General features: G+C 54.2%; 5 protein-coding genes across 5 annotated transcripts; 2 read left to right on the forward strand and 3 right to left on the reverse strand.

Moving 5' to 3' along the window:
- Positions 1-800: 800 nt before the first annotated feature.
- On the reverse strand, positions 801-2,248 carry BDW74DRAFT_142452 (RNP domain protein). Its single transcript, XM_073722725.1, has 2 exons — positions 2,008-2,248; positions 801-1,855 (listed from the first exon to the last, which is right to left on the reverse strand). The coding sequence occupies exon 2, from the start codon at positions 1,807-1,809 to the stop codon at positions 871-873; it is 939 nt and encodes a 312-aa protein (XP_073589830.1). The 5' UTR covers positions 1,810-1,855; positions 2,008-2,248; the 3' UTR covers positions 801-870.
- A 918-nt stretch (positions 2,249-3,166) lies between these two features.
- Positions 3,167-5,445, forward strand: BDW74DRAFT_142459 (NADP(+)-dependent, decarboxylating phosphogluconate dehydrogenase). The gene is made up of 5 exons (XM_073722726.1): positions 3,167-3,321; positions 3,653-3,789; positions 3,847-4,298; positions 4,347-4,775; positions 4,826-5,445. Exons 1-5 carry the CDS (start codon positions 3,311-3,313, stop codon positions 5,264-5,266), a joined length of 1,470 nt encoding a protein of 489 aa, XP_073589831.1. The 5' UTR covers positions 3,167-3,310; the 3' UTR covers positions 5,267-5,445.
- Positions 5,446-5,890: 445 nt separating this feature from the next.
- Positions 5,891-7,077, forward strand: BDW74DRAFT_5780 (anticodon-binding domain-containing protein). The gene is made up of 3 exons (XM_073733210.1): positions 5,891-6,077; positions 6,197-6,692; positions 6,748-7,077. Exons 1-3 carry the CDS (start codon positions 6,022-6,024, stop codon positions 6,868-6,870), a joined length of 675 nt encoding a protein of 224 aa, XP_073589832.1. The 5' UTR covers positions 5,891-6,021; the 3' UTR covers positions 6,871-7,077.
- A 789-nt stretch (positions 7,078-7,866) lies between these two features.
- BDW74DRAFT_5787 (uncharacterized protein) lies at positions 7,867-10,085 on the reverse strand. Its single transcript, XM_073733211.1, has 2 exons — positions 9,218-10,085; positions 7,867-9,164 (listed from the first exon to the last, which is right to left on the reverse strand). The coding sequence occupies exons 1-2, from the start codon at positions 9,796-9,798 to the stop codon at positions 8,024-8,026; spliced, it is 1,722 nt and encodes a 573-aa protein (XP_073589833.1). The 5' UTR covers positions 9,799-10,085; the 3' UTR covers positions 7,867-8,023.
- Positions 10,086-10,152: 67 nt separating this feature from the next.
- On the reverse strand, positions 10,153-12,483 carry gmdA (putative general amidase GmdA). The gene is made up of 4 exons (XM_073733212.1): positions 11,797-12,483; positions 10,917-11,750; positions 10,819-10,866; positions 10,153-10,771 (listed from the first exon to the last, which is right to left on the reverse strand). Exons 1-4 carry the CDS (start codon positions 12,070-12,072, stop codon positions 10,244-10,246), a joined length of 1,686 nt encoding a protein of 561 aa, XP_073589834.1. The 5' UTR covers positions 12,073-12,483; the 3' UTR covers positions 10,153-10,243.
- Between the last annotated feature and the right edge of the window lie 110 nt (positions 12,484-12,593).

Here is a 12,593-nt window from a genome sequence, read left to right on the forward strand (position 1 = left end):
ACTCCATCTATACCTACCCTTTCTATACCTACCCTTCCTCCTCTGCCTATCCATCCAATTATCCAATGAGCAGATAGCTGATCGTTTCTCATCTATTCTTACGATTTATCCTTATCCACTCCCTCGCTCGACGAGCACCCACCGCCACCATGAAGCGCAACATGACCGTCGCGGTCATCCTGATCGTGCTCTTCATCATCCTCATCATAATCGGCTTCATGATCTGGGCGCACCAGCACCAAGTCTCGTTCTTTGCGCGCCGGAAGCCTGTTGATGAGGAGAGTACTGAGGGTGGTTAGACAAGACATCTCGCCTACGCTACCCTCTTCTTTCTCTTCATCCCAACGATTTGAAGAGATATTGTTACGAATACACCTATCGCTACGCCACGCCACGTCCATGGTTACGTGACAAGGCAAGACAAAGATGATACGATTGACGTCTACGCTCACGCCGGCCTGTCCATCTACCCACTATTTCTATTCCTACATATACGACTTGGGGCCATTACTATCCACCCCAGCCCACGACCTCACGAACGAACACCCAGCCTCGCTGCTTCCCTCTTCCCTCTCCAACCGGCGATAACCACGTTTGCACATACCCGGCTCGTCGTGGATATACCCAAAACCTTTTGCATATGATTTGACGATATCCACCCTACATTTCTGCTTCCAACCTTTTTGATCACCCAGTGGGTCTGTTGTACATGGCGTTTTGGCTGTTTATACATATTGATGTTCACGAGAAATACTGGCTACGAATACAAATGCGACGAGATTAGATGTAAAATACCAATTCATGAATCTAAAAGAGTTTTATGATACAGCCGAAGGAAGTCATTAGAAGTATGTGATTAGAAACGTTTCGTCAACCCAGAATCCTCAAGCCTCCCTTGGTCTTTCCAGGTTTCTTGATGCCGTCGTGCTTCACCTTGGAGCTCTGGTTACTACTGCCGCCGCCGCCCTTTCCACCATGCTTCTTATTCTTGTTGTTGGATACCGGCCGGATCTCGGTTGTTGCGCGGCGGAGAAGGACGGGATGCGACCCGATGTACTTGCCCTGCATCTCTCTCGCGGCGGAAAAGTAGTCGTCGCCGTCGCTGAAACTGACGAACCCGTAACCCTTGCTCTTCTGCGTGCGCTTGTCGCGGATCACACGGGCCTTCTGGACGGATGTGTATTTTGCGAATGCCTTCAACAGAGAATCATCGGTGACCTCGCCCGCAAGGTTACCGACGAATAGACGGAAATGAGCCGGGTCCCACTCCAGCAGCGTCGAGTCTGTCCAATTTTGACCACCACCGGAGCGGGCAACGGTCTTTTGTGACTCTGTTCCCACAGGAGGTGTGCTGGCGGTGGGCGTAGTGCCGGACGAGGTGTACACGGTTGTAGCGCCAGGGGTACCGGTAGCTCCCTCGCGGCGAACGGCGCTTCTGCTAATCGTAGACATGTCGTCCTTGTTCGCGTAGGCGCTCTGCCACTGTGCAATTTGTGCTTCCGTTTCCGGATCGAACCCGGAGTTCCGTCCGCTTTTTGAATCATTTCCCACAAATGGGTTCTGGATGTGAGGAATCGTGGGACCGTACGTTGCACCGGCACCGGCAGCCGCACCGGCATTGTTGTACTGCGACGCACCGTAGTATGAAGGGCCAGCTTGGTATGATTGCTGCTGCTGAGGGTAGTAGTTGCCGTAGCCGGTAGTAGTGGGAGTTGAATAACCGCTAGTCGTCGCAGGCGCAGCCGAAACGACCGGACTGCTGGTGCGATACGGCTGTTGAGAGGCTACGGAGCGAGGTGCGAAAGCCATAGCCGCCCCGAAGCCGCCGCCGGGTCGAGAGCCCCCGCCATACCCGCTGTTTGGATACTGTGAATTTGTGTTCGTAGACTGAGGTGGTCGCGGAGGAAGCGATGAAGATTGCTGACCTGGAGGTGGCGGAAAGGACATGATGAACGGGGGGGTTTTTTTATAGGCGATGGATGATATGAGCGTCGCGTAGACACGTACCTTCAGGGCTTGACTGACGCAGCAGTCATACGCCAGACGTCACGCCTGAGAAGTCCCGAATCCGGATTGAAGAAACGCGGGCGAATATGATTGCAGCGACTGGTCGAATGTGGGAGGCTGAAAAAGTTGAACCAGTCAAAATCGTACGCACTTTTATAAACTTTTAGTCAAAGTCTGTAGGTTTCCAATATTGTAACGGGGCGTTGCGCAGTGAATGAAGGGCGGAGGTCCAGATATCGTCAGGCTTCAAAGTTGGATGGAGACGGCCTGGGCAGCGGAAAAGACGCACTTGGCTTTCTCGAACTCCGTAGGACTTGCAGGAGCGGAAGTGCACGTGACAAGGTCCAGCCACAGCCTGTGACTAAGCCGGTTATCGGAGCTCGAGACAGGGCTAGCGCGAGGCTGTGACGGCACCCCCACTCTAAACCTGTTTGGGATGGATGCAGTAGCCGGCCTTCTCGGCGGTTATCAAGAGAGTTCTTCAAGGATGTCCTCGGAGACGGAAATGAGCTGGATTTCCAGGGGTCTCCGCGGCGGATTCTCTGATAGAGAAGCTGGCTGCCTCTTTTCCGCGCTGTTTAACGTCGTCTGCAAGTATAGAGTACGGTCGAGTGTCTACGGGAGCTCTGAGCTTAGCTCTCAAGCACGGCGATGAGATCATAGCCACGGTACAACCCTCGCAACGAGGCAGAGGATCTGATAAACGCGGGACTCCGGATGAACTGACTGCGTGGTGAGGAGATCAATAAGGATTGATCAGCTTGCTTCATCAGCAACAGCTGAGCTGGCCGGCGATGATTTATCCGCCCAGCAACGAAGGTCCTTCACCGAGTGCGTTCTGGGAAATAAATCGTTTTGGGTCATAGATCAGTCAGAGCCCCTCCATCTGCCCCGCTATCGCAAACAGCATCATGTCGCCCCCAGCATGCAGACTGAACCGTCAAGTCAATGCAACACAAACGGCCTCACGATAACGGCGTCTGTTGAGCAAAGTGTCAGCCGCCGCGTTCTAGAAGACGTGGGTAGATTGTAAAGTAAATACCTCAACAAAGTGTAGACGGCCTCAGAAACCGGACTACTCTGCTCCTCATTGAGCCCCGCCCCAATTCGTCCCACCATGACGGAAGAGTTGCTCCGTTTGAATCCTGACTGAGCAGCATATCATCGTCGGCCTTCGCTCTTTTCCTTTCTTTTTCCTTCCTCACTCAACTACTCTCTCCTCTTTCTTCGTGCTTTATACCATTCTCGCCGCGTTTTCTCTTATACCCCTCCTAACTAAACCTCTCCATCCTACATCTTCATCATGAGCGCCGTGTAAGTTCCATCTGTGCATTTCTATCCCAGCAGAACCCCTCTTGTTCGCCAAGTCAAGTGCTTCGGGAGCTCTACACGGTCTTCTATACAGAGCTGTATACATAGTCTCTACAGAAACCGGGAGATTCTTTGAAATCTCCCAGTCTCGCTGAATGCGCTAGAGGCATTATTTCTGTCATATTGAGGCGCCGGAAGCTGTCAACCGTGCCAGCAACGGCGTCCAATTGACGCATTACCCCTCATTCGTGTTCTTACTATAGACTGAGTAACTGACGTCTAGCGCCCGTTTGGCTGGCATTGCTGCCAGCTTCATGGCGCCAATCACTCCCAGTGCTGATTTCGGTCTCATCGGTCTGGCCGTCATGGGCCAGAACCTGATCCTCAACGCTGCTGATCACGGTTTCACCGTCTGCGCCTACAACCGTACCACCTCCAAGGTTGACCGCTTCCTTGAGAACGAGGCTAAGGGTAAGTCCGCGAATTCCGGCGCATCCGGAGGTATCAGCAGTCACTAATTGATCACAGGCAAGTCCATCGTCGGTGCTCACTCCGTGGAGGAGTTCTGCGCCAAGCTCAAGCGCCCCCGCCGCATCATGCTCCTCGTCATGGCCGGTAACCCCGTTGACCAATTCATCGAGTCTCTTCTGCCCCACCTCGAGGAGGGTGATATCATCATCGACGGTGGTAACTCCCACTTCCCCGACAGCAACCGCCGCACCAAGTACCTGAAGGAGAAGGGCATCCGCTTCGTCGGCAGCGGTGTCTCTGGTGGTGAGGAGGGTGCCCGCTACGGTCCCTCTCTCATGCCCGGTGGCAACGAGGAGGCCTGGCCTCACATCAAGGATATCTTCCAGAGCATCGCCGCCAAGAGCGACGGCGAGGCTTGCTGCGACTGGGTCGGTGATGAGGGTGCTGGTCACTACGTCAAGATGGTCCACAACGGTATTGAGTACGGTGACATGCAGCTCATCTGCGAGGTAAGAAATGGAGCAATTGCATGTTAAGGGCGAGGCTAATCGGTACAGGCCTACGACATCCTCAAGCGCGGTGCCGGTCTCTCCTCCAAGGAGATCGCCGATGTTTTTGCCAAGTGGAACAACGGTGTTCTTGACTCTTTCCTGATTGAGATCACTCGTGACATCCTTTACTTCAACGACGACGATGGAACCCCCATGGTCGAGAAGATCCTCGACAAGGCTGGTCAGAAGGGTACCGGCAAGTGGACCGCTGTCAACGCTCTCGACCTCGGCATGCCCGTCACCCTGATTGGCGAGTCTGTCTTCTCCCGCTGCCTCTCCGCCCTCAAGGACGAGCGTGTCCGCGCTAGCGAGCGTCTCCAGGGCCCAACCCCCGAGTTCACTGGTGACAAGGAGGAGTTCATTGCCGACCTCGAGCAGGCCCTCTACGCCTCCAAGATCATCTCCTACGCCCAGGGCTTCATGCTCATCCAGAACGTACGTTACCCAACTCCGTGGAAACAGGAATATTCGTTAACAAACTGCAGGCTGCCAAGGAGTACGGCTGGAAGCTCAACAAGCCCGCCATTGCCCTCATGTGGCGCGGTGGTTGCATCATCCGCTCCGTCTTCCTCAAGGACATCACCGAGGCCTACCGCAAGGACCCCGAGCTCGAGAACCTCCTCTTCAACGACTTCTTCAACAAGGCCATCCACAACGCCCAGAAGGGCTGGAGAAACGTTGTCTCCAAGGGTGCTCTCTGGGGTATCCCCACTCCCGCCTTCAGCACCGCTCTGTCCTTCTACGACGGTTACCGCACCAAGGTCCTTCCCGCCAACCTGCTGCAGGCCCAGCGTGACTACTTCGGTGCCCACACCTTCCGCATCAAGCCCGAACATGCTAGCGACAAGTACCCCGTTGACAAGGACATCCACGTCAACTGGACCGGCCGTGGCGGTAACGTCTCTGCTTCGACCTACACTGCTTAATTTGGTACATTGATGCACTGCGCTGGACGTGAGCTTTCTGAACCAACACACTCCATAGGACCAGACAAAATCGGGACTTTTGAAACTCCCTAAAGATATAGAATGATAATGCCTGATGTTTAAAAGAAGTGAGACCTACTATGTATCTAGGTCGTTATGAAATATCTTATTCCTGTTCATTAACTTGCTTGTGTGTAGATGTGAGTAGTAGACCTGGGAGCCCTTGATTTTCCACTCCGTAGGCTAATCCCGATTGGGACACCTTGCAACGTCGCAGGCGAACCTCGAAACTCAGCGTTGCGGTGACTCTCACGCTCTCTGCGACCCTGCACGGAGCGAACCCACGTCCATATCCTACATGCCAGCAGCATAGGAAATTGCTCTTGTTTGTTTGGTTGGACTTTTTGCGCTCTCTCCTTTGTTTCTTTGCCTTCCCGTCACTCCTTTCCGACCGAGCTCCCGCGACGTCCCACCTCGAGTGCTGGCGGCTAGCTCACATCATCGACTGCGGTTCCGGCGGCGTTAAGGGATTTGGTCTTGATTGTTCGGATTCGGTCTTTCAATTGGCGATAATTTGACGGTTCTATTTTGCCATTGTCGCCTTGATTATTTGTCTGAGTCTTTGCCGACTGGGCGACGAGATCTATTCCATTCGAGTACTTGCTGGAATACGAAACATCGCTGCGGTCATCGTCAGCGAATCTAGCGTCGGAGTTGCACAAGTAGTTTGGGGTCCAGGTATCACGAGTCTGACAATGGCGAGTGCGATGGTGCCTCATGAACAGGCGTTAAGCGATGTCCTCGGTGCGCGGTAAGCAATTCATCAACCTGCCCCTGCGTCATACAAGCACAGCTAGATTACTCGGTCCATTCCGCATTTCGTCCGAAGACTTAACCTGTGATCATTCTGCTAATTCAATATATTTATAGCGTTCGCATCACCACCAACCCGGCTACGTCCACGATCGAGGGTACCGTTTTCGCCGCCGACCCGATCACGAACCTCGTCGCCGTGAACACCGCCGACGGTAAACAGACTCAAGCAGGAAACTACCACGTCATTCCGATATCACGGATACAGAGCTTCGAGGTCCTCTCTCTTCCGCAGTCCGCCCAGAGCGGCGAAGCGACGTCATTTTCTGAAGCTATTCCCCCGCTGCGCGCGTTGGACACCCAGGCTCTGAGAAAACGGGAGGTGGAGGCAGTTACGAAGCTCCAACAGGATGAAGCACGCCGTGGAAAGGGAGTTACACAAGAGGCACAGGATCTGTTCAACGCTTTCATTCGCACGATGCCGACGACGAGGTGGGATGGCGCGAACATCATTGTGGCCGATGCGGTTGTGGTTCCACCTCCATACAGTTCGGACAAGTGCCGGCCACTGCATCCAGGTGACACAGCTGCCCTTGCCCGGATACGCAAGGTGGTACGTGATATTGCAACCCGTGTATAGAAAGAGACGAGTTTTTGACATTGCACAGCTTGAAATGGAGCGCCAGAAGATCGAATTCAGAAACGCCAGTGCCGCGATAGGTGCAGCAAACACCTTTTCCCGCTCAGCGGCTTCTGGCCCTGGAGCTGCGGGACCCAGAAAGGGTGGTTGAACTTTTAGATTTCACACTCCCTGCCATATTGTGGCGGGTGGAAGCCTCCGCAGCCCCAGCACGATACATACGACCAAGACATAAACATATCTGTACATGTTCATACGATCAAAATGGACATATCCTTGCAAAGCTGAGACGTCACAATATGTGGCATGATAGGACGGAGCAGAGACTCTTGACAAACAATCTAGGAAGGCGCCCAGGTATGATATAAGGGCTACAGGACGAGACCGGAGGATGATATAACTGATTGTCCTTGGGCAATTTATGTATTGGCTGACGAGCGACGATGTTCACGATGTTCAGGTTCTGTTAGCCTCGTCCTTGTGCTTGAGGTTCGCTCAATTCTCAGTTTACTCCCATCTTTCGGCATCGAATATCATCAACCTTTTACGTTAACATATCAATTCATGAATACCATTCAATCCTGGTCTTTGGCGAGAATTTTAGGACCCCATCGTACTTCAAACCACCCAGATGGAATAATCCTATCCGTCATCCCTTTTCTCATCGTCTCAATTTGCGTTCTCCCTTCAATTACCTTTAGTGGTGCCCAATCTCTACCCTACCTACTTCATCTCCGCCGCCTCACGTACCCTCCTAGATCACACCTTTTACACCGTTAGCGTGACGAGAACCCTCCTCTGCAGCCCTTTCTACTCAAGTCCTCTACCTTGCCGCCACCGCTGCATACCCCCTGCTGTGGCGGAAGACTCACGTAGTTCAAGGTTGGACAACACATTGCATCGCGTGCGCCCAGGGCTTTGTCCTTGGATCCTACTCGACTGCCGGTTCGCTAGGGTCAAGAGGCAAAGCAAGCTGCGTCATAAGGGGAGGAAAGCTCCGGGGTCAGCATCCGTAGCTCTATAAGCCTAGTCTTGCAGACGACGCTAGTCATTGCCTTGCCTGCACTACGAGATCAAGTTAGAATCTAGAAAATAATATAGCTACCTTTATGTTGAAGAGAGTGCGATGAGTGTGAATATAGATAGATTATAAGAAGCTAGTCGACTAGTAACGTGTAGTGATGCAGATAGTTATGTACAACGAAACGGATACATTCGCGGTCCCGATGCGGTTTGTTAGGTCTTGAAGCAATCAGTTGCTATATAGCGAGACAAGCGGTCCAAAAGCCCAGTCAGAGTCGGAGTCAGCCTGTCGAAGGCGTCGTCGGCGAAAGCGTTGACTGTCCGTGTCCGTGCTGGTGCTGGTGCTGATGCTGATGTCCGTGCATATGCCCCTGGGCCTGTGCATGTGCCTGCGCGTTCTGAACGGAATGCCATGCGCCCTGGCCAACCGCACCGCCCTGTGTCGCGCCCATTGCCGACTGGTCGCCCGTGGCATTAGTATGATGCCGGCCGTTCATCAGACGCTGGCGTTTTGCCTGCGGCGCGGAGATTGGGCTTTCGTGCGTCATGTATGGCGACGTTTGGGTTGGGTTGGCGTTTGGGTTCTGGATGGGTGATGGGCCTGGGCCGCCGGGACTTGCTGTTGACGCGGATAGCGGCTGGTTTGTTCGCAGTTTGCCGTCGGCGTTGGCGTTGGCGGTGGCGCCGGCGCTCGTAGGCTCATCGGGCAGCGGACTCGCAGCGCCGACTCCAGCGCGCCCCATTGTTCGGTCGTGCATGACGACGCGCTTCCACTTCGCGACGACGTTCTCGTAGTCCCAGCGTGCGGAGCCCGCGCTGATCTGGCTTTCCTTGGCATCGAGTTCGCGGGCGACGTCGCGGGGTAGAGGGAGGGTTTCAGGTGGGAAGAGCGCGAATTCACGTGGCCACTGGCAGTTGCCGAGTTTCTCGACTTGGGATCGGAGCTGGTTTGCTTCTTGTTGCACGCGGGCGAGCTGGTCGTCGAGGGACTTGCGTTTTTCGGCCTCGCGAGCGAATGCGCGCATGATTTCCAGCTGCCATGCTTCGCGACGGGATTCGTGGGGGAGCGTCGCCCAGTGTTTGAAGGCTAGTTCGAGGTGGCGCTGGCTTAGCTCCTCGTGCTGCTGGGCGTTTCGCTGGATTGTCGTCGCGTCCATGCCGAGAGTGGATTTTCCGGGGTTGGTGGTAGACTCCGCGGCGAGCTGGTCGGATTGCCATTGTTCGATTTTCACGTGGATCGCTTGGCGGACGATGTTGAGGTGGTCTTGGCCCGGGGGGTCGAGAGGAAAGGATGTATTCGAGGGGAATGGGCTCGTTGTGAAGAGCGTCGGCGGCGGAGGCAAGAGTTGGAGGCAGAGGGAGGGGAAGGTTTGGTTCTGAATATCGAATTCGAAGGGCGAGATGCGCGGTCGCGTTCGAGACCTATAGAGTCAATTAGCGATTTTTAGTAGTGCCATCGAAGACGGGAGACGTACGTCGCCGCTTTGATGTTATCCAAGACCTCGCGCAAGGCCAATTCCAGCGCTCGCACGGTGTCCGGGCTGGTGCTTGAGCCTCGACCTCCAAGATCCGTAGCCGCTAGCGAACCCACCCGAGACTGAGACGCAAACCGAGACATGCCCTGCTCCTGCAGCTGGTTCGGATTGGGAATGTCGTTGATGACCCCGGTCGCATGCCACGTCGGCGTATTGAACATCATCCGGACGGGCCCCTTGCCGCCGGCCTCACCAGGCTGGCCCGAATCCATCGATCCTTTGCCCATTCCTCGCTCAGGAGTATCCCGTTTCCCCGTCGAGGTCCTCGCCTGCCTTCGTGTGATTCCGCTGCGAATGCGCCGGATCTCCTCGACATCGTGGACGCCGTCGGGCTTCTTCTTGAAGAGAAATTGGTCGAGGTGGCGGCCGAGCGAGGACGATGTAAAGGCTTGGTTACAGTATTGGCATTTTCGATCCTTGAGCGCTTGGTTTTTCGACGAGTTGGCGTGTGTTGAGTTTTCCTCACCAGGACCAGAGTCCTCAGGAGTGTCGGCTGGGCGAGATGACGCGCCGTCGTCCATGGTAGCACAAGGGCGCGAGGGTTCTGTTTGGTTACAAGGGGGAGTCGCGGTGGAACTGTGAGAGAGACGCGTGGACGTGAAACAGCAGGAGCAGCGTTAGGTCAATTCTGCAGCTTGATGATGATGCATGGAGGGCGTGGGTGAGACTGGGCGGACCGGAGTTGGGCGCCCAATGGGAGGGCGACGAGAGAGGAAAGGTTGAAAAGGGAAATAAACAATGGGAAGTATAGGAAAGGCTGCGATGAAATAGAGGACAAAGCGGGAGCTGGGGAGGGAGAGAAGGTGAGATTGTTGGGAAAGAGGGAGAGGAGGAAGACAAAGTTGAGCAACACGAGAATATTTGATGATCGCTGCCAAGCTTTTCTGCTGCCAGCGAGAGCTCCAGACTCGAGCTACACAACTTATTGACAGGACAACCACTTATTTACTACTTAACTGTCACTATCTACTGCTTCACTGCTGAACCAAGATACTCCGCCAAGACAAGCATCTTCTCCTCCTGCAGTCGTCGTCCAAACATTTGAACCCCGGCCGGCGCCCCATCATACACATTCGCGTCATAGTTCTTGTACGATTGCTCATCCAATTCACCCAGAAACTCTCGCGGGGTACTCACATCAAGATCCTTGTCCACGGTTGTGACAGGAATAACCACGCTGCTGTAGTCCAACACGTTAATGACCGATGTGTATCCCACATGGGTATACTGAGTTGGAATAACAGCGGCGTGGGGAGCTGCGGGACAAATAACCGCGTCGACTGGTCGTCCTGTACCGGTGAGCTCTGACGTGGAGTTCCAGTAGTCCATATAGAGCTTCTGGTACTCGCGCTTCGCAACGTTGACCTGGGCAATTTCCAAGGCTGACTTTTGAGGCAGCCCGCTAGCCACTAATAGTTGGGATGCGGGTTGTTCTCCGGATAAACCGAAATGGTATTGCACGTCCGCACCACCATCAAAGTTGTAGGCGGCGTCCTGGAGTTGTTAGCTACTGCGTTTACATTGGAGAGGACGTGGCATACAGCTAACTCGGCTCCAGTTTTATGCGATGGGGGGGTCCATTGGATTACCTAGAGTTATTATGTTAGCCATGGTTAGGAAGTACGAGGGAGGGGCTTACCTTGTGTCCGAGCTGCTTTAGTGTCTTTGCAACTATGTTCAGGGCTCGTGCAATCGGAGGATGGGGCACAACAATCCCGTCATGCTTCATGATCGCAAACACAAGCTTCGAGGGATCCTTCGCAGACTGTTCCACCAACGAGCGCGTCTCCTGCTCAATCTCGCTCCTCCAAGGTATTTCATGCACAAGCGGATCGTGAAGCCAGGGCTGCTGCGCGAGGACTGCCTTGAAGAGCAATTGCAGAGAGCGCGCCGTGCCAGCAAGTGGTCCGATAACAGAGAGAATAGTATTCTGGCCATCCATGGAGTTTGCGGCACCCTCGTACGGTATACGTCCCGACGAAGGCCGGATTCCAAACAACCCGTTGAAGACGGCAGGTATACGCACGCTGCCGCCGATGTCCGTCCCGAAGCCACCTGGTGATCCCTTCAGCGCGATGAGTGCCCCTTCACCACCCGAACTACCTCCGCAGGCGAGAAGTCTGTTTTTCGGGTTGTTCGTGTAGGTGATGATGTTGTTGACCGTCTCTCCGCACATAAGCGTACTGGGAACACTCGTCTTGCAGTAGAGGACTGCTCCAAGGTTACGCAGCTCACGAACAAGCTCACTTTCGAAGACCCGGCTTCTGGGGTCATCTTTCAGACCCTGGAAAGTGCCGATCCAGCCAACATATCCCATCGTGGTTTCAACGCCTTTGACATGGAATTGGTCCTTCAGGCTGATCGGAAGCCCGTGCAATGGCCCAAGTGGCTTCTTGTGCTCTGCGAAGTAGGCATCCAGCCGTTTTGCGTCCTCGGTAGCGGCATCGAAGAATATCTCGTGCAGACAGTTCACCTGGACGAATTAGCCAGCCATCGTTGGTGTCTAGAGGATAGCATACGAGTTGATGGGCAAGAGCTGCACGGTGGCAGAAGGCTTCGATGACTTCTACCGCGGTCCATTCTCCAGTGGTCGTTTTCTCAGCGATGGCGTATGCATCAAGCTCCGTGATCTCGATTTCCCGCGGGTTCAGGAACTTCTGAATGTATGGCCCTGTCACATCGCGCAGCTCCGAGGCACTGGGAATCGGTTCCTGGATTCTCCACTTCTCAGGGATGGCATCTAGCGTCGACTGGCGCTTCGCGTTTGCTCGGGCTCTCCAGGCAGTGATAGCCATGATGAAAAATGATGATTATTGTCCAGGGGTTGGAGGGCTCCTTGATGAAGACGGTCACACAGGGGTTGCGCTTATCAATATATATCCTCGGCGTAGGACATCATCCCCTCCAGCTTATACTCCGATAAGCAAGACGCAGCGACGTTTCACGGAGCTAGCCCTCGAAAGGGCAGGTCGATAAAACCCCTGCCCATGGAACAGTCAGAACTTGGAGAACTGCCGACTGACTGTCTTCGGCTACTACCAGGGGTGCTCGTATTTAGCCGGCCATAGCGGGGTGGTGGGGATTGGCCGTCATCTTATCAATCGGCGAGATCGGACGACCTGCGAGAGAATGATAACTTGATAAGAGGACAGAGATAACAGGCGCTAAGGAATTCAAGTAGCTCAGTATCTAGAAACTGAGTATAGCCAGAGAAAGCTTTTAAAATGAAATGGTGCGTTTGAAGACACAGACGCGGAGACATTATCTTGACAGGCGGAGTTGAAGGCGGTCTGAAAGAACTGCCGGGTTTTCGGCG

The sequence above is a fragment of the Aspergillus multicolor genome, assembly GCF_047715735.1.
Source record: "Aspergillus multicolor strain CBS 133.54 unplaced genomic scaffold BDW74scaffold_1, whole genome shotgun sequence".
NCBI classification, from domain to species: domain Eukaryota; kingdom Fungi; phylum Ascomycota; class Eurotiomycetes; order Eurotiales; family Aspergillaceae; genus Aspergillus; species Aspergillus multicolor.

Excerpts from the sequence above, each read along its gene's own strand:
- BDW74DRAFT_5780 (XM_073733210.1), top strand. The coding sequence starts at position 6,022 with ATGGCGAGTGCGATGGTGCCTCATGAACAGGCGTTAAGCGATGTCCTC. Across the intron at positions 6,078-6,196 it reads AGCGATGTCCTCGGTGCGCG|CGTTCGCATCACCACCAACC; the intron begins GTAAGCAATTCA and ends ATATATTTATAG. Across the intron at positions 6,693-6,747 it reads TTGCCCGGATACGCAAGGTG|CTTGAAATGGAGCGCCAGAA; the intron begins GTACGTGATATT and ends GACATTGCACAG.
- BDW74DRAFT_142459 (XM_073722726.1), top strand. Across the intron at positions 3,790-3,846 it reads CCTTGAGAACGAGGCTAAGG|GCAAGTCCATCGTCGGTGCT; the intron begins GTAAGTCCGCGA and ends AATTGATCACAG. Across the intron at positions 4,299-4,346 it reads ACATGCAGCTCATCTGCGAG|GCCTACGACATCCTCAAGCG; the intron begins GTAAGAAATGGA and ends TAATCGGTACAG.
- BDW74DRAFT_5787 (XM_073733211.1), bottom strand. The coding sequence starts at position 9,798 with ATGGACGACGGCGCGTCATCTCGCCCAGCCGACACTCCTGAGGACTCT. Across the intron at positions 9,165-9,217 it reads GATAACATCAAAGCGGCGAC|GTCTCGAACGCGACCGCGCA; the intron begins GTACGTCTCCCG and ends TTGACTCTATAG.
- BDW74DRAFT_142452 (XM_073722725.1), bottom strand. The coding sequence starts at position 1,809 with ATGGCTTTCGCACCTCGCTCCGTAGCCTCTCAACAGCCGTATCGCACC.
- gmdA (XM_073733212.1), bottom strand. The coding sequence starts at position 12,072 with ATGGCTATCACTGCCTGGAGAGCCCGAGCAAACGCGAAGCGCCAGTCG. Across the intron at positions 11,751-11,796 it reads CAGCTCTTGCCCATCAACTC|GTGAACTGTCTGCACGAGAT; the intron begins GTATGCTATCCT and ends TAATTCGTCCAG. Across the intron at positions 10,867-10,916 it reads TAAAGCAGCTCGGACACAAG|GTAATCCAATGGACCCCCCC; the intron begins GTAAGCCCCTCC and ends TAATAACTCTAG.